The 23516-nt window shown below is 35.2% G+C and overlaps 1 protein-coding gene across 3 annotated transcripts in view; it reads right to left on the bottom strand.

Annotated features, from left to right (window-relative positions):
- Positions 1-23516, bottom strand: part of ATRNL1 (attractin like 1) — a 433903-nt gene that overhangs the window by 318074 nt on the left and 92313 nt on the right. For all 3 annotated transcript variants that reach the window (XM_014872547.2, XM_088169374.1, XM_088169375.1), the window contains exons 14-19: positions 21083-21215; positions 19648-19829; positions 10660-10873; positions 9785-9973; positions 5000-5218; positions 335-472 (exon numbers count right to left, since the gene is read on the bottom strand). In XM_014872547.2, the coding sequence (XP_014728033.2) occupies positions 335-472; positions 5000-5218; positions 9785-9973; positions 10660-10873; positions 19648-19829; positions 21083-21215 (1075 nt within the window). The remainder of the gene's footprint in view (positions 1-334; positions 473-4999; positions 5219-9784; positions 9974-10659; positions 10874-19647; positions 19830-21082; positions 21216-23516) is intronic.

Here is a 23516-nt window from a genome sequence, read left to right as displayed (position 1 = left end):
AACTTTATTTGTAAGTACCTTCTCACTGTCTCTAACACGATGGTTTACATGGAATTTAATGACATCTTTCTGAAATAATTTGAGGTGTTGCTCCAACAAAGGAGTGTCTTCCTCCTGAGAGAGCAACAATTGCAAAATGATGACTGAGTTTCACTTTAAATATATTAATCTGATTTTGAATCATTAGTTTAGCTGATCAGCTCATCTGTACTATAAAATAAACTTTTAACCTTTAAAGAAAACTTAATTTCACGTTACATTAAAAACATTAAATTCACATTAGATAAAATGTCATTTTGGTATTTATCTTTTTCTTTCCAGTAGAAGAACTTACCTGTACACTGTCCTCCATTTGTGGGATCCCCATAATATCCTGGCATGCAGGTCTCACACTGTTTTCCTGTTGTTAAGTTTTTACACTGATCACAGACATTGCTGTTGATGCAGGTGCTGTGGCCATTACACTGGCAAGCTGGAATACAACATTTTAAAAGCTTCATTACTTAATTGCTCTTTGGAACAAAATCGTCTCTATGTGATTATGAAATTTTAGTAAAATGTGGTTCTGAGGAATTTAGTCCTGACAAATAACCAGAATAAATATATTTGCACTTTGACACAGAACCTCTTCAAAAGAGCATTGCAATACAACATGAATTCACACAAAAACTGACTGTGTTGTGACATAGGAGTTTTAAGGGAGGGGGGGGTTATGAGAAAGGGGTTTTTTTGCTATTGGAGTGACTGAATTAGTCCTATCAGCTTCAAAATGCTGTCCAAGCATTTCAGAAGTCTTTGAAGAAGTAGTAAATCACTGACTTAGACTTCATGAAAACCCCAATACCTACATGCAAATTTGAAGCATGTGAAAGCCTACTTTGATGGAGAACATGAACTCACAGCTAAACACATCTAGTGGGGAGAGAGAACTTCCAATATAAATTAACTAAATATTATCTTGACCCTCATTTGCTTGGGATATAAAGCAATTTTAAGGACATTAGGACCACATCAAACAGCTCCAGTCCTTCCTCCTCGATTTTGGTGAAAGTAAAAAAAACTGGATTCCTATTGACATAATTTTTTCACACCTGACCTTGAAAGCATAAAATTGCTTTTTGTCAAATAACACTACTATAAGCCACTGATCTTGCAGCAGAGCTCTACTCCAGAGCTTCACATTTTGGGGAAACTCAAAAAGCACTGATCACTCCTGCAGCAAAATCACAATGTGAATCCTGCCAGAATCATTGATTCTGCTGCCAGGTTTTGAAGGATGACCTCTCTGTAGAGTGGAGTTTCAGAGCTCATGGTGCCCAGTAGATTAGTAACCTGTCAATTATAGCAGCTTGTCAAATGTCAAACCATGTCAGACCTGTCAATTCCTCAGTGCCAAAGTGGGTGGAAGACCTGGAAGAAGACAGCTATCACAATAAGATTGCAATTTTTTTTTAATTTTGGGTTTTTAATTTAAATGTCACAGTGATTGGTGTCTTGCCTAGAGGAAAAAGGGGGATTCTCACTGCATGATTTAAAAGTTTTTAGAGCTGTTTTATAATTCAGGAACAATATATTTATAGCCATTGCCAGACTTGGCTCACAAACCATTAAAACCTCCCAAGTTGACAATCTCGTCTTTCTTCTGTAACTATGCCTACAGAATCTTCCAAACAAGTATTAAACATTTCTGTACCATCAGGTTCTCTCACTATCTTGGCTAAATCTATAGAAATCACAAGTCTTATTCTTCCCAAGAATACCTGATTGTTAGATACCTTTGTGGTGTCTCCCTCTTTTGCAGTTTGTTTCCATTCTCAGGAAAATCTACACAAAAGTACCATGAGTTGCAGCTCCATTTTGGGGTTTGTGTACATGTTTTACACATTAAATTACTTAAAGCAAATGTAAAAAATGATACAGCTCAATAGGTCAAAAGCAAAAACAGAGAGTACATTAAAGAGATGTTCTATTAAAGGTTGCCTAATTAAAACTATATCATAGTGTAGGACAAATGCTTAATATTAATATTCTCCAACTAATGAGCCATTGATTTACAATTTTTTATACTTGTTAATGCTTAGTTTTGTATTTCTTAATTTTTTGTGTTATATAGGGTGATGAAAGCAACCTTAATTGTAAATTTTTGTTTTCTGCAACTCATAATATTATCTAGTCATACATGACAGCTCTGAATTCAATATTTCGTTGAGTCAAAGTAAATGGAAGAGATTTTAAAAGAAATTCAGAAAAATATATACACAATAAGAAGTAATGCAATCCAAAACTGACATGACACCATAGAAAATTACATTATATAATTGCTGATTTCCCTAAAGACATGCATCTCATTGAAAAAAGTCAGAAGTGCAAGTTCAATAAATTTCAAAGCTGGTTCAGTGTAATCAAACTGGAGACATCAGTATTAAATAATTAAAATAGTCATTAAAATAATGAGACACAGTAATGACCAGTAAGTAAGAATTAGGATTTAAATTTGTAAAAGTTTTTTCTTAAGTCCTTTTAATGTACACCATTGGCAGCAACAAAGTCATTTACCTCATACACAAAAATGTACTTCAGCTGAATCCGCAGTGAGGCTGCCCTGGAGAGAAGCAATTTTATGTCTAATTTGCTTTTGACCTCTGTGTTGAAATAGTTGATGAAGCTGACAATTGTCGGTAATTACAGTTTTAAGAAAATAGTTAAAACTAGGAAAATTTATGAAAAGGGTGTCTCCATTACAATGTAGATCTAGTGTAAAGATACTTCATCTAGTTTTAAACAAACTAGTTAGAATCTATTCACACTGCTTTTCAGAGGAGAAATTTATACTTTAAAGAAAAACTTGGGTTTGCATTCTACCTAAACCTTTCTTCTCATGAGATGAATATTAAAGCTATTTTTCTTTTCTTTTATATATATATATATATGCTTATATATTTATATATATGCTATTTACAATTTCATTTATAACAATAGTTCAGTTAAACTAAGAATCTGAGGAAAATAAAACTATCAAAAGAAATACTTTGACAGCTTATTTGAAATTTATTGATTTCAAAGTGACCAGTCACAAAAATAAACATTTTCTTTACTGCCTCATGAATACTAATTTTAAAGTTTTGAACAAACAGAAAATGTGAAGCAGGTTAAAAATTTTATCAGCAGCACAATTGCCCAGAGGCATTATAAGGAGGATGGATATGGACTACAAGGAAAAATAAGTGCATGTCTGAATGAACATGAATGGTTCAGCCAACAATTCATCAGTGTGGCAGAATAATCTCCAAATTGCATGGTATAAACTATCTATTTATATTTGCATCCTAACTGCAAACTCTTCAGGAGGCTTACATAGACTTAGTCTAATTCTACCTCGTTTCAAGTACATCAAATGATGGTTGTGCTAAGAATAAACTGTGTTAGTCTAATCCATTACAGAAAATATTCTATGAAAATGAAAACAAAATCCTAAGAATAAAACCTCCAGCCTAAAAATAATCAAAAAGAAATTTCACATAAATTGAAATTTTAATTCTATGACTTCTGTAGTATTTGTCCCTTAAACTCATAAAGCTAGGGAATATTAGATTGAAGTGGAACTTCAGTAAAATCTTGGTAAGAACCTACAATGAATACAGAATTTTATCCATCAAGAATAAATATTAAACACATCAGGTTTAGATAAGCAATATATTTATCTATTACACTTTCACTAGTGGCAGAAATTATGCATTGCACTGAAGGTTTAACAATCCACTTACCAATACATAGACTAAGTAATGAAATTTCTATACATCAACAACAGAACATCATTCTACTGTTTCCAGAAATGTACTAGAAGCTTCTTTGTGCAGGAAGTAGTATTAGATGATGGGGAAGGTTTCTTTGGTTTTAACTGAAAATATGCAGCAGTGTTCATTTCATACTTCATTTAAAAAAGTTTTAGAAGAATGAAAACTCTCACTCTACATATATGCATACACAACACAGAGAATAAACTGAGGAAAAAAAGCAGACAAGAAAGCAAACACAGCTGCATGTACCCATAAAAGTATTGATCCTACAGAAGCTCTAGCTTGCAAAATTATCAGCAGTAGAACATTTCCTGAAAAAACAGCTTTAGCACAGTTACACTATTTATTCTAAAAAAAAACAAAACAAAACAAAAAAAAAACAAAACCAAACAAACAAACAAAAAAAAACCCTCAAACAGAACAACAGCAACAAAATTTTTCAAGCCATCTTTTAAACGGTATTATTTCTTGCAAATTACTTCTGGAGGGCTGTCAAAGTCCCCCCTGTGCTTTTCATTTGCCTGCAGTCCTCCACTGCTGCTTCCAAATTCTGCTGTCAGGGTTGGAGGATTTCCACACAGGAGGCTGCACCAGCACAGCTTTCATTACCTCATAGGACCTGGTATCTTCCTTACTTTTCCAACGAACTCAAAAATTAAAATACCATAATCAGAATGGTGTGGCTTAAATTGAGACCTCAGAGATTCACTTTAAGGCTCTACAAGCACATTTTCTATTCACTCTGAATGTCCAAAAGATCAGCTGGAAGCACAGCTCAGGTTTTGGCTGCCTCCTGTTCTGACAGTCAGCTGGATTTGGCAAGAGCAGGAGGGAATTCTGTGCCCATCAGTCTTTTCCTACGGATAATTTCTCCCCAGTTCCACTCCTTGATTGATACAGAAGCCAGAAGAAAGCACGAGCTGAAGAAAATTAATATACTTTGATTTCTAAATGTGGAGGGATAGGATGGGTTAAAACTTACCTACAAATTAATGGCAATTTTGGCTAAACTACTTGCACTGCATTTCACATGTCAACTTCTACTTGTGTTTAGCAGAAAAACAAACTCTACATTTAGGAAATATTTTGTAAAAACAAGTCTTTCATGAAAATGCTATTTTGCATTACTTAGAACAATTACATTATTTTGGTGTGCTTAAACTCTTATTTCATATATATGAAAGAATGGAAGCAAACCTTACCTGGACACTGGATAAAAGACCACTCATAGTTTTTTTCTTTTGGACAAAGAGTAGCATCAAGCACCATTTCATTGGAGTGGACACTGACAGGTTTCATTGGGCCTCTTGAGGAGCCTTCCAAGCACTGTCCTTTGCCTGTGTTACTGGGGTCATTGCACCATCCACACCCTGGCTGTTCCAAACACTGTCCACAGGTCCTCAGCCCAGAGCAGTTTTGAGCTTTAGTACATGGAATACGATGTTAATGCATGTTTTTTAAATAAGAGCCTTGGGCTTTGCAACAGGAGATGGAGCATTTATTTTTCCTTGCGCAATTTTTTTTTAAAAAATCAGTAATACTAGTAAGAAAATCTCAGTTTTCATTAAAAGTTCTACTTAAAGATCACAAAAGATGCAGAAGGTGTTTGTTACACCACAATGCAACAATAAAAACTTCAACAAAGATAACGAAGCAGAACAAGAATATTGCACATCTTCATTAGACACACAAGAAAATACATAGTCTTTACTTATTAGTAGTATATAATGCATTGATTACTAATTTTACTGATATAAACAGTCCTTCCAAAAGGAAAACTCTAGAGTTCAACACAAGGTGAATAACCAAGTAAGATTCATAATATTTATAAATAAAAAAAAAACCACAGGAACATTCAAAGTCAAACCAAAAATTATTTTGGGCACAAAGTACCCCTGGATGTCACCTGAGTATATGTCTACAAATATGACTTAATCTTCTTACATACAGCTTTTGAAACAAGCTAGCAAACCACACATCTCATTAAATTAGCTGTATCTTAAGGATCTCATCAATTAATCAGGTTTCATTTTTTAAATTGCATTCTAAAATCCAAATCTCCCTTTAGGTCTTTTATAGTCTCTTCTTTAAAATAATTAAGCAGTCTTCCTCATATTTCAAATCTGTTTATCACCAAATAAAATTCCTATTCTGAAGTTGCTGTCATTTTTTATTAATAAGAAATTAACATTTTAGTAACTTCAAGAACGCCATTAAAGTTCCCAAGCTTCTTTAAGCTTCTTCTGATACATCTTAGTTTTTTTTAATTACTGTTATAACAGTGGATCAAATTAACATCAGACTCATTCAAACATTGATCACTACGGGTCCGTGTCTCTCCTCACATTAACTTTATAGGCTTTCAAAATTAAATTTTAAAAGCACAAATGAAGGTGAAGCCAGAATTATCTAGGTTTCTTTTTAAAAAGAAGAATCTAATTTAAAGACTCCCAGAGATGTTTTGAAGGACATTCAAATTATTTCCTCATGGGGGTAACCTCTCCATTTGGTTCAGCTGCAGCCAAATAATGCTCACAGTTACCTGGGCTCCTCTGGTCCACAAAAGGAAAACTACTGAATGATTTCATTGTTAAGTAAATTAACTGAGAGCAGAATAAAGCTAGCTCCTCTGACTTCAGCAACTATTAAAATTGCTTAAAAGTAATGAAAGCTGTAAAAAGCAAAAAAATACTGCACAGTCTAAAGATACCTGCAGATATCAGGAAAACAGGCAGTGAAGAGTGTGAGTGAATCTCAAAAGGATTTTAACAGCACAGAAAGCTGAAGCAAGAGCTCTTCAATAGACTGAAGAATCCAGACAGGAGGAAATGTTTCAAGTTTCCCAAATATGGAAAATAGCAAGGATGGGAAAAGGCAACTGTTGTTGCAAATTGTCAAACATGAAAAATCAGTTTTAAACCATCTGAGCTGAAGCTGAATGATACAAATTTGGGCTTTTGAATACATTAGAGGATGAGCAGAAAAATAAAGACCATCATTCTGCACTGGCTGGCTTGCCCTTTCAGAGATGCACTCTAAACAATCCAAACAATTCTCATGCTGCTATTTATACTCATGCTGCTATTTATAAAGCCCTGAAGCATCAGCTGCATTATCTTTACAGAGACTAAAACAGAACCAAAAGTGAAAATCCACAGCTATTATCTGTAGTGGCATTCAGCTGAAAAACTGAAGAGAGCTGAGAAGCAATTGTTGATGGAAGAAGGGGATATTCAAGCAGCAATTTTGTTTTCTTTGACATTCTAGAGGTGGTCCAAGATTGTTCAACTGTCAGCTATTCAATCAAAAGTCATAACGGATGGAAGATGTACGGAAGAGTGGAAATGCAATTTTTTGGCAAGTAGGTATTAAAATGACAATATGTCACCAATAAAACAGCATTCCTCATTTTTAATTCCAAGTTGTGAAAATAAATGTGAAGTTCTCCGCGTTTTGGGTTTTGGATTTTTTGCTTGTCTGAATTTTCTTTTCATTCAGAGCAAAACATCCAAAAGCTCAGAAGTTAGTGATTAAAAATAAAAACAAAGTTTTAAAAACAAGGACGGTTTTTTAAAGGTATAGTTCCAGTGTGTAGTACAAGTAGAAACACTATCCCTTGATAAGGGAATCCACTTAATAATTTATTACTTCAGCAGCAATAATGATATATCTACCTAATAAATTTTCAAGTAATTTAGACTAAAATAATATCTGAACCATGCTTCATTTGGACATTCATTTTCTTGTTTAAATTCAAAATATCTGATGCGATAAAACTCTTTAAAAACTGCTTACAGCCAGAGTCTTGTGTTTTTTTCTAATTTGTTGAATAGAAAGTACATTTTCATACAAAATTGTCTTTTCATAATGTTGAAGTGCTATATAGCAAATCCCTTTTGCCTTATTTAATATAAACGTTTACAGACCTGGCGAAAATGACAACCAAATTAAAAACAATTTCTTGTGTTCCCCAAACAAATTGAATCAGCATGATGTGTAAAGACCACATAGAGAAAAACTGAAAGTTCAGGCTGACATAATATCCGCTAGTTCAAAAACATAAGCATCATTTATGGAGTATTCTGTCAATTTTATCTCCAGATTTTCAATCTATTTATGTTCTGCCACAACTCACTACCAGTATTTTATAAGTTACAAAATTGATTCCTATACAGGAAAGGAAAAAAAAAAAAGTTCACTGAATGGTAATGAGAGAAACCTTTACCTAACTACAGAACTATTCTTTCAAACACATTGTCAAGAGATTAAATGTTCCTATTACACTGAATCTGGGCACTAGAACCTGGATTAATACCTGAAATTTACTAACTTTGCCAAAAAGTTTTCTAGAACAGCTCCACGTGGTCCTGGTTCACTATATTCTATGGATTAAGGATGAAGAAGGATGCTCAATTAGAGGAATATGGGCTCTTGGCCAGTTTAGCCTGAAGGAAAAGCTTTCCTATGCCTTATTTCCCTTAAACCCAGATATGTAGTGGCCTTGTACATACAGCTCTTTTTCTCTCCTAAGGTTGGAATATATCACTGGTTCCTTTTACAGACACATCAAGAATTTGTTTTACTTATTATTGTCCTGATGCTTAGGTGAAAGCAAGTAACTGCCTTTTGTGTTCTTTAGGGCTTTTTTAAATTTTTATCCATAACCTATCAAATGGAATCATAATCTAATTATGATCCTGAAAGCCAGTAACTTGTTGTTGTCAAGATCATTAAGCCTATCACAAGATATCCACAAATAAAAGATTTCAGAGGCTTTGATATTAAAAGACCCTTATGGGGAGAGAAAGGATATCAGAAGTAACCAGAAAAACTCTCTCAGAGTAGAGCAATAAAGAGAGTCCAAAGGTACACTTCAGAACTGAAAAATTCTAAAAACCAGTCTTCTGAATGATAGTGACTGAGGAATTATTCTAAATAAACCCCAACTAAGACAAGAATCTAAGGCATGATGCAGCTCACTCCAGCATCTGCATCAGTTATGGCACCAACAAACCCTGGAAGTGCTGGAACTGCATGGGGCTGACTCCTGTTGCTGCCAGCTCAGGAGGGAGAAGCTGTGCCCCATACTCTGAAAGGTACCTGGAAGAGATTGCTCATTCTCCTGAAGAGACATTGCCCCAAGCTCTGATGACATGTGTTTCCAAAGGGGACATCCAGGGAGTAACTTTGCTCCCTGTAAATTAAGAAATCATTTGTCTCTTGTCCCCAAAGGATGAAATGGGCAACCTGGAACATTAATGCAGCCTGACCCAGTCTGATCACAGAACAGAAGTTTTCTGTAACTCCTATACCTGCCTAATGGCCTAATAGAATTCCTTCTACTTCCATAGAGAGGATGAACAACCTGCAAGAGGTAATTATTAGGGATCAAGGGTTAATAATCCCCATCTTCAAGGGAGAAGAATATAAAGAAGACCAAGATCATTTGTTTTGCATTTGTGTTACAATATTCAAGACTACTACTATTATTATTAAAACTTTATCTTTGCATGTTAGGAAAATGTCATAGCCTGAATCTGAAAAAAAAAAACCTAAATCAGAACATTTAAACCTTTAAAAATTCATTGCATTCCCTTTTCTTAATAACTTGGTATTTTGGAAGTCTAAGTTCTACATATCAGTTATTTAATTTTAACAGTATCTTGTGCCAGCTCATGGTGACTGTTTGTCACACTAACACTGGTCATACAAGAAATCACAGTAATTTTTCTTTATCTGAAAGGAATAAATACTTTTCACAGTTTCAAAAGACTAAATATATTTCATCATACAAGAACTGCCAGCATTTTATCTGTATCTTAGAAATGCATACTCAGCACTGACTTCTCACATTAGGAGCTATATAAGGTCTTTCACTTGAAAATCTTTTTATCTCTAGTGAATGTGCTGAATCCCTCCAGCTCTTTTGAGTGAAAAATAAATCTAACAATATAATTAGTAAGATGAACATTCACTAAGACACTCACGGGAGCAGGTGGCAGTTTGCCACTCCAGACACTGTCCATACGGGAAGGAGATGATGTAGGCATTGGAGTCCACGCAGCGTTTGGTGCTGCTGCACCACATGCATTCCATGCCATTGCTCGTGCAGTTGGAACAGGTTGTCCTCAGGGAGCAGGGCTTTTTGCAGGGCCTGGCATTCTGGTTGGGACTGACTGGAAAAGGATCATAAATATTTTATCATTTTGAACACAAGTTCAATCTTCTTTTTCTTTCACCATTTGTTTCATTAGAAAAATCCCTGTTAAAGTGGTTGTTTCCTTAATTAGCTAAAAATAATTTGATCCAAATTTAGGTTTCTGTATATAAATATAATCATATTTTACAAAGTTTCATATGCAAAACTGAGCATGACTCACATGGCAGCTCACAGAGTCCATTTTAATGTATGTTAACTTGAACAGTAAAGTGGCTGTTTGTCACAGTAAACTTTATGCACAAACAAACCTAAAAGACATAAACTAGAATTTTGGATTTGTCAGTCTTTTACAACTTTAAGATATTCACTAATGTGCAGCAAGATTCAGAAAGAACACATCAGCATTGCTGAATATATCCACATGTGGTTACAGCTACTGTTACCATTGACTATTTCTGATTCAGAGACAAACTGTAAAATTTCTGGTGTAATGCAAAATAAGCTGTGTGAACTAATTCTCAAATAAAAATGTGCTCCTTTAAGAATATTAATAGATTGCAGCTATTTCTGAAAAACTTTAAAAAATACACATTTTTGTAACTATTTAATCCAAATTGTGCCCAAAACCCTGTTAGGCAAATGAAACCCCAAAGAGCTTGTTATTCACCACGGCATCAGTTCCTGGTGTAAGAGGCTCCTTACCAACAGGTTTTTCACACACGAGGCCATCTGCCATGGCAGTGCAGGGATTTGCCTTCAGCCCTGCCACCTCTGCTCTCTCCAGGTAGGCACAGAAGCCAGAGTCGTTGGGCTCTCCAGGCAGCCACTGCAGGGTGGTGTTTGTGAAAGGGGACATGTCATCCCAGCCCCAGTAGGAGATGTTGATCTTGCGCAAACCCACCCAGGGTGAAATTTTCTATGGATGAAAACGAAATAAATGGGAAGACTTTTTGTCTTGATAAAACATTTTTTAAAATAGCTTAACAGCAACAACTTCACATTTTCAGAATTCACCATGTTATCTCACTTTATCATCTCATCAGTCATTGTCTACACAGTTTGTATCTTAATTGTTCTATCTTGCTGAACATCCCCAAAAAACCCCAACAAAAATTCCACTCCTTATATGCTTTTCTTCTACTAAAAACTTGCATTCGGTTCAAAGACAATTCTGATTTCTATTATTTGATACAGGTCATAATGAAATTGTTGGTTTTTTTCCCAGTGGCTACCGTACAATTCATAATTGCTAGGCCATTGTGGATAATGAAATACACATAAGTTAACAGCAATTCAGAGAAATCAAAGTTCAGGAAAAAGTAGGATAAATATTCCATCCTCTAAAATCCATAGTGCTGATACTGATCAACTTTAGGCAATTCAGAGACACAGATAAAAGTGACATGTTTACAATTTCTAATGCTGTTAAATACACATTAAATATACTTTCATTATTGATTTATAAGTTATAAATCATAGTCTAGAATAAACTACGAGCATTAATTTTTAAAACATATTTAGGATGTATGAGTAAAACTGCATCACAAATTCTACCAATTCTTACCATTTCATCTTTACACACTTATCAACTGAAAAAGCAGATTTTAAGGAAGAAAGGTGTTTGCCTGTTCCAGGATAAATCTACATGCATTCCTTGCCACCACTGGTGTAAAAATCTCAAGACACTCAAACCAAACACATTTCCTCGTGTAATCTCTGTGCAGGCAGTTTCCATTAAGCCCAGTTTAAACACACAGACGAGAGATGCAGAGAGACAGCAGGGCTGTGACAGGTACATGATGGCAGGTGGATGCCAGAATACCAAACCCAGCTGCCTGCCCAGGCAGAGGATACACATTGTCAGCTCCAAAGCAGAGATATTGATCTGATTGTGAAGTAGGTTCACAACTGATTAAATTTACAAGGTAAGTAAAGGTAATTTACAAGGTAAGTAAAACACTATAATACACCTAATGGGAACCTGCCATGGTTAAAGATCTATGTATTCCACAAGCAAACCAAGAGTTACTGCCATTCTCTATCACTGATCTTTCACCTTTGAACTCACATTTTCTCTGGCCACTCAGGTTTAATCCATTGCTGAAAAGAAAATCTTTCAGTACTCTTAATTCTACTCATGATCAAAGCATTCCTTCTTTTTTTCTCCTGCCTTGTTAGAGCAAATTGAAATATGAAGGATCATTTAGTTTTGTTTAAAATACACCAATTTTTGAATTGAAAATATTAGTTTTGCCTCAAAAATTTACCAAAGGTAAATACCTTTTAAAAGACTGAGTAGGTAGATAATCATTATTCCTGACCTCCCTAAAATGTACTCCCTATGCTCTCTTCTGTACTGTCAGTTAAGATCATGACCAATTGAAAATTGCTTTACCTACTAGCACTTAGGGAAACAAGAACAATCCTAAATAAAACAGAAAATTACTAAGAAATGTTCCATTCTGTAAGCAGTGTTCTGGGAGACTCTTGAACAGCAACAAGAACATTCACCAAAATTACCACTGTCTACTTGATATCTTACTTCTGTATTTACTTCCTGACTCCAATGCTACCCCAGGTGATTGACTTTCCAGGTGTCTGTGAGGACTCACATGTTCTGGGTACCAGAAAGAACATGATGCAAGCAGTAAAAGTGGAACTTGGGCATCTGGAAAATGGTAGATAATCCATCTGTTGTCGTATCTGTTGTTTAGCTGCCTAGATTCCTGTTTTTGTATGTGGCCCACATGGAAGAGAAAACCTGAAATACCTACACCTACCTCTACACAGCTCCCTGTAGATGCTGAGTGTGCACACCAAGCACATATAAAACAATATCGGGGCACAGGCAGGATAAATTGCTGACACACACAAACCAACCCTACACGCCTACTTTGTGATTGAGAGATTCCAGCCAAGAGAATCTTTAACATATTACTGACTGTTTCAATTGCACTGCCAAATTATTTGGGCTCAGCATGAGTATATAAAAAACAGGCATCCTATTCCAGCTATGGTGAAAAAGTATGTGAGCCAATAATGAAAACTGACAGTGAAGCAGAGATATTTGGAAATAAATTCTTCCATTTGTGTAGGAGACTGTCTTGGAACTCCTTTCATGATGACAAAGTCCCAGGGAGAATCATGAAAGCCAAAGCAGCCAGAGGAGATAAAAGCAGCATCCCTGAAATGAAAGACTTCCAGCAAAAGCAACACATATCCCAGCCATAATCATTCTTAATAGCTGTACTATCTGGACAGCTTATAGTCATCATGTCAGGCATCTCAAATTCTGTATGTACCATCTCTGGCTCTTTGCTAGGATAAAACATCAAAATACAGACCCAAATGCTGATGAGCACCTTATCAAAAACACACCATCTAAGCTGTGACCTTGCAGGCCCATTCAAGCCTCTCTGGCCATGCTTTTAGGATGCCAAGCACAGATTATCCAAGTAAGGCCTCCCAAATGTTCCAGTGATGTGCTTCACATGCAAATTCAATTATGTGGTATCAATTCCATCATGTGGTAGGGCACAGGTGAAGACTGCTGGCAATAGCACAGAGTGTGTGGATATCATCAAAGCCTATCACTAAAAATGATTGCTGCTGCACTGTGCAAAAGCCAACAGGAAAAATCAAACCACAACAAGTGCTTTCAGGAAGTTCCACATGAAGCACCTGCAGCCACCAGGGCTCTGTGGCTATCAAACTAATTAAAAAAAAAAAAAAAAAAGAATGCATAAACCTATAAATTATAAGTACAAATAATCTCTCAAACTGATGAAAGTTTTAGTCAGAATAGCTGGGAAACTCAAAGCACTTGAAGCAACTGAGGGACTTCAAATGTGTCGACTGAAAATGCCAATCCAGTTTCTTCTTCAGGCTCAAGAAATAATGGGAGTTGAACATCCTTCACTTGAACTCTATGGTTGCTTCATTTAATGTAAAATAAATGCAAAAAACTGATTCCTTTACTTTGAATATTTTGCCAAAGACGTTTCTGAAGAGGATCAGACAGGAAGGAAATGAGACTGCCAGTTCTCTGGAACCAGAACTTGCTGATGCAAGACTCCAGCTTCCAAGCCTCTTGAGAAATGTTTTTTACCAAACCAGATGAATGAAAAACACTGTGCAAATCAACGAATTTATTGGAAGTTTAGATGATCTTTCCTCAACATTTAAGCGAGTAGAATGTTACTCCTCAGAGAGTTCTGAAGACTTGCTTTCTGTCTATATATGCATAGCTATAAAAACTCCCTTGATACATCATACACAATTCATTTTAAAACATCAACAACAACTCAACACAAGCTCACACAAGAACATTCTAGGCAAGTTTAAAAATCAGTTTAAAAAACAAACAAATAAAAAAAAAAAAAAAAAAAAAAAAAGAAAAACCCAAACCAAACCAATGCAATACACAGCAGGTGCTCAAATCCATCTTGGGAAAATCTGTAATGAGCCTTACTAATGCTGCAATGGATAACAATCAAATATATATTGAGAAATACTGTATAGCTTTATCCCACTAAATTATTTAAAATCTGCAATCATCTCTAGAATATGTTTGTCCTCCCATCCATATAATTCTAGGCTATTTTTTAGAATCCACAGCCCATCTTAGAAACTATATTTGTATTTGAAATATAGCCATTCACAGTTTACCTGTTTTCATGGAACCATCTTTTATAACATTAAAAACAAGTTCCCAAAATACTTTTTTAAATGAGAGATCAACCTTTAAGTTAGAAAATATTTCAGAATTATTAAATTCAGAGAAAAATTGCTGAGCAAGTCTTTATTTTCATCTGACAAAGGAACAAAATTGCAATCATACAATGCATACCAACAGAACATCATTCTGTAATCTCATCTCCTATTAAGCTGAACATAAGGCCAACTTTTAGCCATAACACGAATCTATAAAACACCAATCACTAATAGCTTCAAAAATATGCTCTTCTCTTATTCTAAATCAGAAAATTTTAATTTGTTTTTAAAATAGTAATTATGGAACTATGTTAGAAAGCAAAATTGGGCAACCTTAACTGCAAAGTTGATAGTTCATGTCAAATCCACTGTTTACTCAGAGAATTTAAATCAGATTAAGTTGCTTTGAGATCTAAAGTTAAAGGGATCATTTCTACTCATGACACTTTTTTTCAGGTAATACTGCTGAATCAGCCCTAAACTAATGAGGGCTGAATAATTTACAGATGAGTGAAGTGAGCAAGACTACCTTAACTGAATCACCAATTACCACTGAGGCTCAAAAATCTCCCTTGTTTCTTAATTATGCAAATTACTGAGGAAGTATATATCGCTTTCAAAAATTTATCACCACCTTTATTTAAATTCCTTTTATTTTGGATACCAGATTGTCCTGAAAGTGTATAATACACAAATGTCTCATTTTCTATTGCGTGCATCACAACACCTTATAAACAAAATTCAACAAACTTCTCAGAAATTGTTTGAACTCCTAAACTTATTGCTCTAGGATGAAACATACAATTAAACTGAAAATACTGTGGCCTCTTTGTGCCCCTGTCTCACAACATTCACAATTTGGAGAAAGGCTTGAAGTTAATTTGACTCTTTTCTGCACCATTCTGAACAAGAAACCTACTTCCTGAAAAAAAGCAGCTCTCTGAAGAGAAACAATGCGTTCTATGCAGACACACTGCTGGGTTTTCATTCCTTAACTGCACCAATTCTGACTATGCTGGATACCAGCACATTTCACATTTTGTAAATATTTACCCAGTGACACACATTTTAAGCAGTGGAAGCAAGATTTCTGAATTTTAAGTGTCTCTGGATCTATTAGACACATATGATGCCATCTGGATGCAATTAATAGTAGGAGTCACGCATTAGGTCATGAAAACACCTAATTCTCCTACTCTTTTCAAACTTTTCTGTAGCCCAGTTGGTTAAAACAAATGTACCATCTAGCAAACTGAAAAAAAATAGAACTTCCCCAATTTCTACCTACAGAGATTATAGCTACTATTCCAGGGGAACTTTGGTTTCTTCTTGGAATTTCTTCTTTATAGGGGACAATTTTAGGGGGAAATTTGCATTCTCAGGCATCCAAAGTGGGTTGAGCTCCCCTAATCCTGAATGTAGGAAGACAGTTAAACAAGAGGTGAGCTAACAGTCAATGAAACAACTGTAAAATGGAGACAAAGTGCTAAAACAATTTATTAGACTTCAGAAACCACAACAGGAAAGTGGGACTGGTAGAAATTGTTCTAAAGGGAGTAATTCAGAAACCAAGAGTAGATGTCAACTTCACCACAATCACACACATTATAAAACCACAGAAACACAGAGCCCTCAGAGAATACTTTGAACTAACAAGGAGTAACATTGCTATGCAAAGCTCACTAATTAACTGCAACCTACACTCAAGTGTAATTTATAAAAAGATGCTTAGCCTTGTGAGCGGTGAGTCAAAGGAAAAGTTGCAAGCAGTTTATATAATGAAAGGCATTGTGTAAAACTGTTCTTTGTGCTTACTACACCAAAACTAAATCTTCTCAGAATTTATTGCATGCTAACAAGAAAATTATTATTTTTAGTTAAATCCCACAGTTGCAAGCAAAATCCCAAGAGAGCTAATTGCACTTTTAAGTGAATATACAACATTTGAATATTAGCAGGAACAGTAAATTAACCTCATATTGCTGTTTAATCTATTTTTCAGAGAAATTCAAATCTTCCCTTTCATAATATTTTGCTTAGTAGGTCAATAGAGGCATGTAATAAAAAAAAAGTGTCCTTTTTCTTTAGTGGGGATGTTCAGCCTATCCATTGTGTTTACTTTGGCATTCTCTGACAGAATTTAATTTATTTTTCATGAACAATATAAACTAGACTTTAAACTGCTGGGGATCATTTTAAAATATGTCTGCAAATTCAACAGTGTTTTGAGTTCATACCACGCAGACCTTTGTTTTGTCCCTTTCTTAAGCACCAAATTAAGTTTCCTTATCCTTTAAAAGGAGGCAACCTATTGATTTTCAGTTCAGTATTGGGATTAGGAGAAATTATTTATACACAATGAAGTCTGGATAGGGTAGGGAGACAATGGCAGTCCCCTCCCTCTGAATCTTTCCAATTCATCAATGTACTATTCTAATATGATAAGGAAATTGTCTTAAATTTGTCCCAGAAGAAGGACTTTGTGTATTAGGAAACAATTCACAAAATCACATGGTGTTTCTTTGAACAATAAAGAATGCTGAAGTCCTTACAGCTGTAGAATCACTGATATTATTTGACAGTGTGTAAAACACACAACAGCTACCTAAGTTGCTTTTCTTTTCTCAACATAAGAATACCAAATAACAAGGAGATAAGAATATGATTCTGACTTTATTTCCAAATGCTGCTCTTACACATTCATAAATCCTGAAAAGTTTTTTGTTTTCAGGTGAAACTAAAACCTTTTTATCTTTGCCAGGCTAAGAGTTTAAAGTCTTCAACATTAACCACCCAAGTCAAACTCTACTGCAGATAATAGAGATTAAAACAACGGTGTTCACCTTACAGCAGCTCTGACTCCATTTGTGAAGTCCCCACCAGCACCTGTTACAGAAATAAGCCATCTAAAATAAAATCTCACTCTTTAAATCATTTTGATTGCAGTTTGAGAGGGAAAGGCAGGCAAAAGAAGATCAAGAAGTTTCAGAGAGCCTCTGTCACACTTGATAACACATTTAGGATGTATCACACTGAGTAAATGTAGCTGGACAGATAGATATGAACGAAAAAAATCTTTTTTTTCCTAAGTGCCACTGAAAACACCAGGATAATTCATGGCAGAATTTTATTAGAGGTTCTGACAGCTAAATGATTGTTTAATCCAAGACAGATTTTTTAAAGTGTATACATTTGTCTACAATTGCTTAAACTGTATTTGAGGTATCTCAAATTTACATCACCATGTTGGCTCAGGATGTACTTCATTTAAATAAAGATATGCTCAGCAGGATGTCACCTTGCAGAAGCTCTAAGCTCTGAAATGTAAGAAAAATCTTGATTCCAAACACTAAAAAAAACCTATTTCTCAGCTATACCTCAAGCCAGTCAGGCAAAATCAGTCATATCAATAGTCTAGCACACATTATTAGATTTGAAGGCATCCTGTGCAGTATTTTAACAGGAATTAGGGGAAAGGAAAGCAAAAAGGAAAAAAGGTGGTAAAATAAATAACCATAGCAATCATGTTGCCAATATCATTTTGTTCTTGCTTTTGTTTCAATTACATTTTCAACATTAACTCATCAAATAGTAGACAGACAGAATGTGTTTTGAGGCTGCAGTAAATATTATATCAGGGAAGAACTTCTGACACTGAATGATTTCTCTCCTTCCTTAGAAAAAAAATAGAAAAAAAAAGTGTCTTTCTAGTAAAAATTATTATCTCTGTCCAGTTCCTATATTTACTTGGAAAAAAACCACAAAAACCTCAAGTACATAATTTATGTTTGAATCTGCATTTTGCAGTGGAATGCTATAAAGGATAATAGGATATTTTTGTCCACAATATATGAACCTAACCTCTTGCTCTCAGATTCAGTAATAACATAAAGGCAATCCTTAACTGCTATTTCCTTTGAATGATCTAAATTCATCTGCAGCATAGCAACTCTGTAAATCACATACTAGTTTGATATAAGCTTTAATTATTATCCAAAATTATCTTTCATTTTCCTGTAACCATAAAATCCTAAACTAAAAAATTTGAGGATTTTATACGGAGTGCTGCATGTTCTACAAAACTAAATACACATTCCCAAAAACATCCCTTTCTAAGAGCAACTGATTGGCTTGTAAAAATCAGAATCATGTTCTACTAAGACATCCCATCTGAGTGTGCACTGCTCAGTTTCACATTTCTGAGCAGTCTTACATTTCATCTACTTTAACCAGTGATGTTTAAACACAGCAATAAGCATTTGAATATTTAACTGCTGAAAAATTGAACCTGACTACCCAGGGACAGGTAGTTTCTCTTGCATTCTCTTGTCCCACAGTCAACAAAAGTAATTTGGATCACTTTTCCAAGGAATATTCTGCTGGTAGCTTGCTACATTTGCCAGAGGCATGGAAGAGTTTTCAGCCCTCCCCCCAACCACCACCATTATTAGAGAAAGCTAATTAGCTCCAGCTAATTCCAGGGCTGCTGTGCAGAGAATTATTACATGCTTTACATACTAGTGCAGCTTCTCTGTGACCCTTTGATCCCACAAATCAGTTACAGAGGAATCTGGCTTTTTTGGAGAAGTTAAATCTGTACTTGTGTGTGGGGTTATGTGTCCCTGTTGCTGGACCCTGCCTTTTTCCGTGTTGAATTTCAGGATTAATTCTATTGCAGCTGAAACCATGACACAAAATCAGTGTTCCAGCCATTCTCTTGAGCAAATACTCTCTTCCAAGTAAATAGTAACTTTTAGCATTTCAATCTGGTAAGGTGAAACCTTGGGAGCTCATGTGTGATTTGTTTTAAATATGAGAATTCCTTAATATCCTACATGTGACTTGTACTAGTCATTAGCACCATTTAGCACATTTCTTTGAAGGCATAAACTTTCCTCTCTTTGGACAAAACCCTAGAATAAATTCCTCAAAGCAAATTTGTTTCAAATAAGTATCAATTACAGTTCCTCAAGTTACCTGAAGTGTATACTTCTGTATTTCATCCAGAACAAATTCCACTTCTTTTGAGGTTGTTAGTGACGCAAGATTTCCACTCAAATTGTAGCAATAGAGTTTGGCATTGTCATAGCTTTCCCGACTGGAATTTATGTGGAGGCAGGCATCTCCAATGTGATTCCATCTTTCTCCACACAGGTGAGCTGGTGCAAAAAGCATACGATTAAAGCTGATACAAAAAACTTTTATAAAACCCTAGGGAGCCTGAATTTTATCTTCCTGAGATCATAAATCAAAACGCATCCCACACTCAATTTCCCTTTTCACATCACATAAATTCTGAAATACCAAGTATCATCGTACAGAATCGTGTATTGTTATAGAAAGAAACTTCTAAGAACTTAAAAAATAGTTGTAAGATATATCCTAAGGTTCAGCATAATATTTTTATGCCACTATTTCTTCTTTGTATTAAGAATTGAGCACAACTAAATATTAAGATTAAATTATGTACATAGATATTCGTTTTAACAACTTCTTTTACTTAAATGTTATGTAAATTTCAAAATCTAATAACAACTGTCCTAGAATTGCGAAATCACGACTTTACACTATCCATGTTTTATCATATCTTTGCATTTATATTTTCCTAAACACTAATGCAATCCAAATGACAGAAAATTCAGATAACATCTCAGAAAATGTCTCTTCAACATTTTCAGCATTCCTCACTCAGATAACTATTCAAAGACAAGTAAGAGCAACTGTTATAGTCAATCTAAAAAGATTACATAAATACAGTTTTGAACTGCAGAGAATAAAGTTATTTAATTAATCATCTCTGAAAAAAAAGTGTTCACTAACTTCATCTGGACATAAAGATCAAATGGAAAATATTCTGGCATTTAACTGCATATATGTAGCTATTAATATAAATTCCAAAATAAATACTATTTCAGAATGTTAACAGTCACCTTCTGAGAATATTTCATATTAGCATTTTAATATTCACTGTTTTCATAGTAGTACCAACATTAGAAAATGAAGAAACTGCATCTTGGGCCCTATCTGCACAGGAAAATTGAAGTACAATAGAATTATAACTTTTAAGGTAAAACCCATCTAGCAGAAGTAGCAATGTCAGTGCACATGTAACAGGAAAACCATGGTAGGGCCATTCAGTTCTGCACTCAGTGCTCCCTGCAGGCCAGGGCTCATCCCTGCCTTGTGCAGAGGCACACAGCATTATCTTCACTAATGCCATTATCTCCTCTAACACGATTAAAGGTTGCACTGATACCCCAATCAGAGGTGTAATCACATCCGAGTTCACCTGCACAGGCAGGCCAGAGGAGTGAGCACAAATAGAGCAAATCCATGTCTGCTCATGGACAAACATGAACAGAGGAGATGTACTCCGTTTTGCAAGCAGCTGTGAGCAGCAGTGTCCCCTTACCAGGTAGTGCCTGGCACTCCTGCTGCCTCTGGTCCCACTGGCAGTTCAGGTGCAGGGAGCAGCTCTTGCAGCTCGTCAGTTTATTGCAGATCTGCTCATTCCTCACGTGACATTTCGTGTAGTTTTTAACCGACTGTAAAAATAAACAAAGTAGCATCTCAAGCATACAGCTATTAAAAAAACCGTCAAAATAGAAGTCAAAATGGACATATAGAGCAGGTGGATCCCTCCCAGAAAGTCATGGCCACCTAAAAGCGAGGCTGAATTTAAGCTCCTTATCTAGAATCCTTTAGAATGCAACACTGGAGCACAAATTACCCCAGCTTGTTCTACATTATGAGTGTCAAATGGAAGAGGCCAATTCCCTGTACAGAGAGCAGGAATAGCTTAAAAAAAACAAAGTAAACATTTGTTTCTTCAACAGTTCAGCGTTATACTTTCACCAAATTATTTCATCCTATGCAGGTTAAAGCAAGAAAAATAGTCAAACAGAACATAAAAAAATGGTACAAGGTGCAAAATAACTATATATAACTGACTGAAGGTGCAAGAATATGTTCTACATATGACATAAACCTAGGAATAACTTTATTCCTTTGCTACCTTAGCACACAAGAAAAGCAGTAAACACTGGAGGAATTACTACCTGGGGGCTTTTATTGGGTTTGGTCGGTGTTTGGGTTTTTCCTGAAAACAGAGGTCTTCCAAGTTAAGACATTTTGAATACAAATCTTTCTTCCCTCTGCATAGTACTTTTAATTAAGAGACTGTATTGATACCTTATTTAATGAACTTCCCTAAATCCTCAGCCAATTCATCAGCTCACCTATAAGGTGAGCTCTCTCTCCCAACTTAATTTCAAGGTAATAATTAAAAGTAAGTCCTAATGCAAGATAGCTTTATACTCACAGAACAGTTGAGATTGGAAGGGACCTCTGGGAGTCCCTTTTGTTGAACCCTAACAAGGCTTGTCTCTCTTAAATAACAAAAGATTAAATTAATATATGGCAGCAAAAATGGATTGCACTTGGAGAGCAAATGCATGATTTATAGGCAATATTGGATGTTTTCCTTTCTAATAGCCTCCTGGGGTATGATTAAACAACTTATAAAGGGACTGCATGACAATAAGTTAAACAGTGGTACTGGAATACAGCAGTGATAGGGCAGGGGGGAGAAAAGCTGTCTTCTTTTATTTCTGTTTTTTTAATGTCCTGAAATAATGCATTTGTGAAAGTGAATTCTCAATCTCACACAGAACCAGCTTCATTCCTGCTGAACAACATTGCTGTTGAAGCATTTTATTTTTTTTTAATTTTGCCTTTATTGGATCAGATGCCTACCAGCAAGCTTATTATTAGAGGTCTTGACTTTTTTTCTGTTCTACAAGAAAGGCTACCGTGAAGCAAAAAGGACAAGAGAAGCAGGTCTAGGTGTAGACATCTGCACCACAACACGAAACAGAGCCAAAGGCAATGCCAGCAAGTAACAGACTATCTAGGCCCAAAATGCATACAACAGTAAAGCACCAAAAAAAAAAAAATATATATATATTTGGTACAAACCCACATGTAGCTTCACTCAGTCATGAAATACATTCACTAAACTGCCTGGGAGATGCTTTAAAGTAAATTTTAGAGCACAAGTAACCACCATCTGCTCATTTACAATAGCACAACTAATACTCACTTTCAACGCTTCATTTTGACATACCCTTAAGCATTCAGAGTTCTTTTTAAAATTATATACTCTTCAGTGGTATTACATACAGATTAGACTTTTGCACCTAAGCTGAGATATTTGTTCTATTACTTTTCTAATCATGAAGCTTGTTGTGTGCTAGTTATTTAATGTTTAAAATAAAATTCAAAGTACTAGTGACTGTTCTATAATAATGTTCTTTGTTGTATTCCCTTATTCCCAGCATTTATTTCCCTTAAATCCAATTTAAACACTGCTTGCCTGAAAATCTCATTAGTTCAATGTAGATATGAATCCAATAGGTAATTCATATTAACACAATATTAAGGTTATAACTTAAACTACCAAACCCAATGAAATTCAGAAAGATGACAGTCCATCTGTTACAGAACTTCTATATTGCTGTAGGATATTTATAATGTTTATACACCAAAGCATGAGTAAGCCATGTTATGTATAAAGCCTCCCTCATGTATGATTTACATAGATTTTTGTAAGCACTGATCCTGATACAGTCGTATATAGACAGACTTATGAACTGCAGTGATTTTCTGAATATTTACTGGAGAATGAAAATACTAGAATAGTTTATCCTAGAATTTCAGAAATTGCTATTAAATTATGTAGCTCTCTCCTCCTCCTGGATTTTTCAGGTTAACAGTATAACCTTGTCTAGTTTGCCTAGTGTAAATGTAAATTGTTAATTTATAGATTTGCTATTATTTCCCTGAAG

This window comes from Sturnus vulgaris, chromosome 8 (genome assembly GCF_052056855.1).
Source record: "Sturnus vulgaris isolate bStuVul1 chromosome 8, bStuVul1.hap1, whole genome shotgun sequence".
In the NCBI taxonomy this organism is placed as follows: domain Eukaryota; kingdom Metazoa; phylum Chordata; class Aves; order Passeriformes; family Sturnidae; genus Sturnus; species Sturnus vulgaris.
The sequence above is the reverse complement of the archived record's forward strand: the minus strand, read 5'-3'. Positions and strand labels throughout refer to the sequence as shown.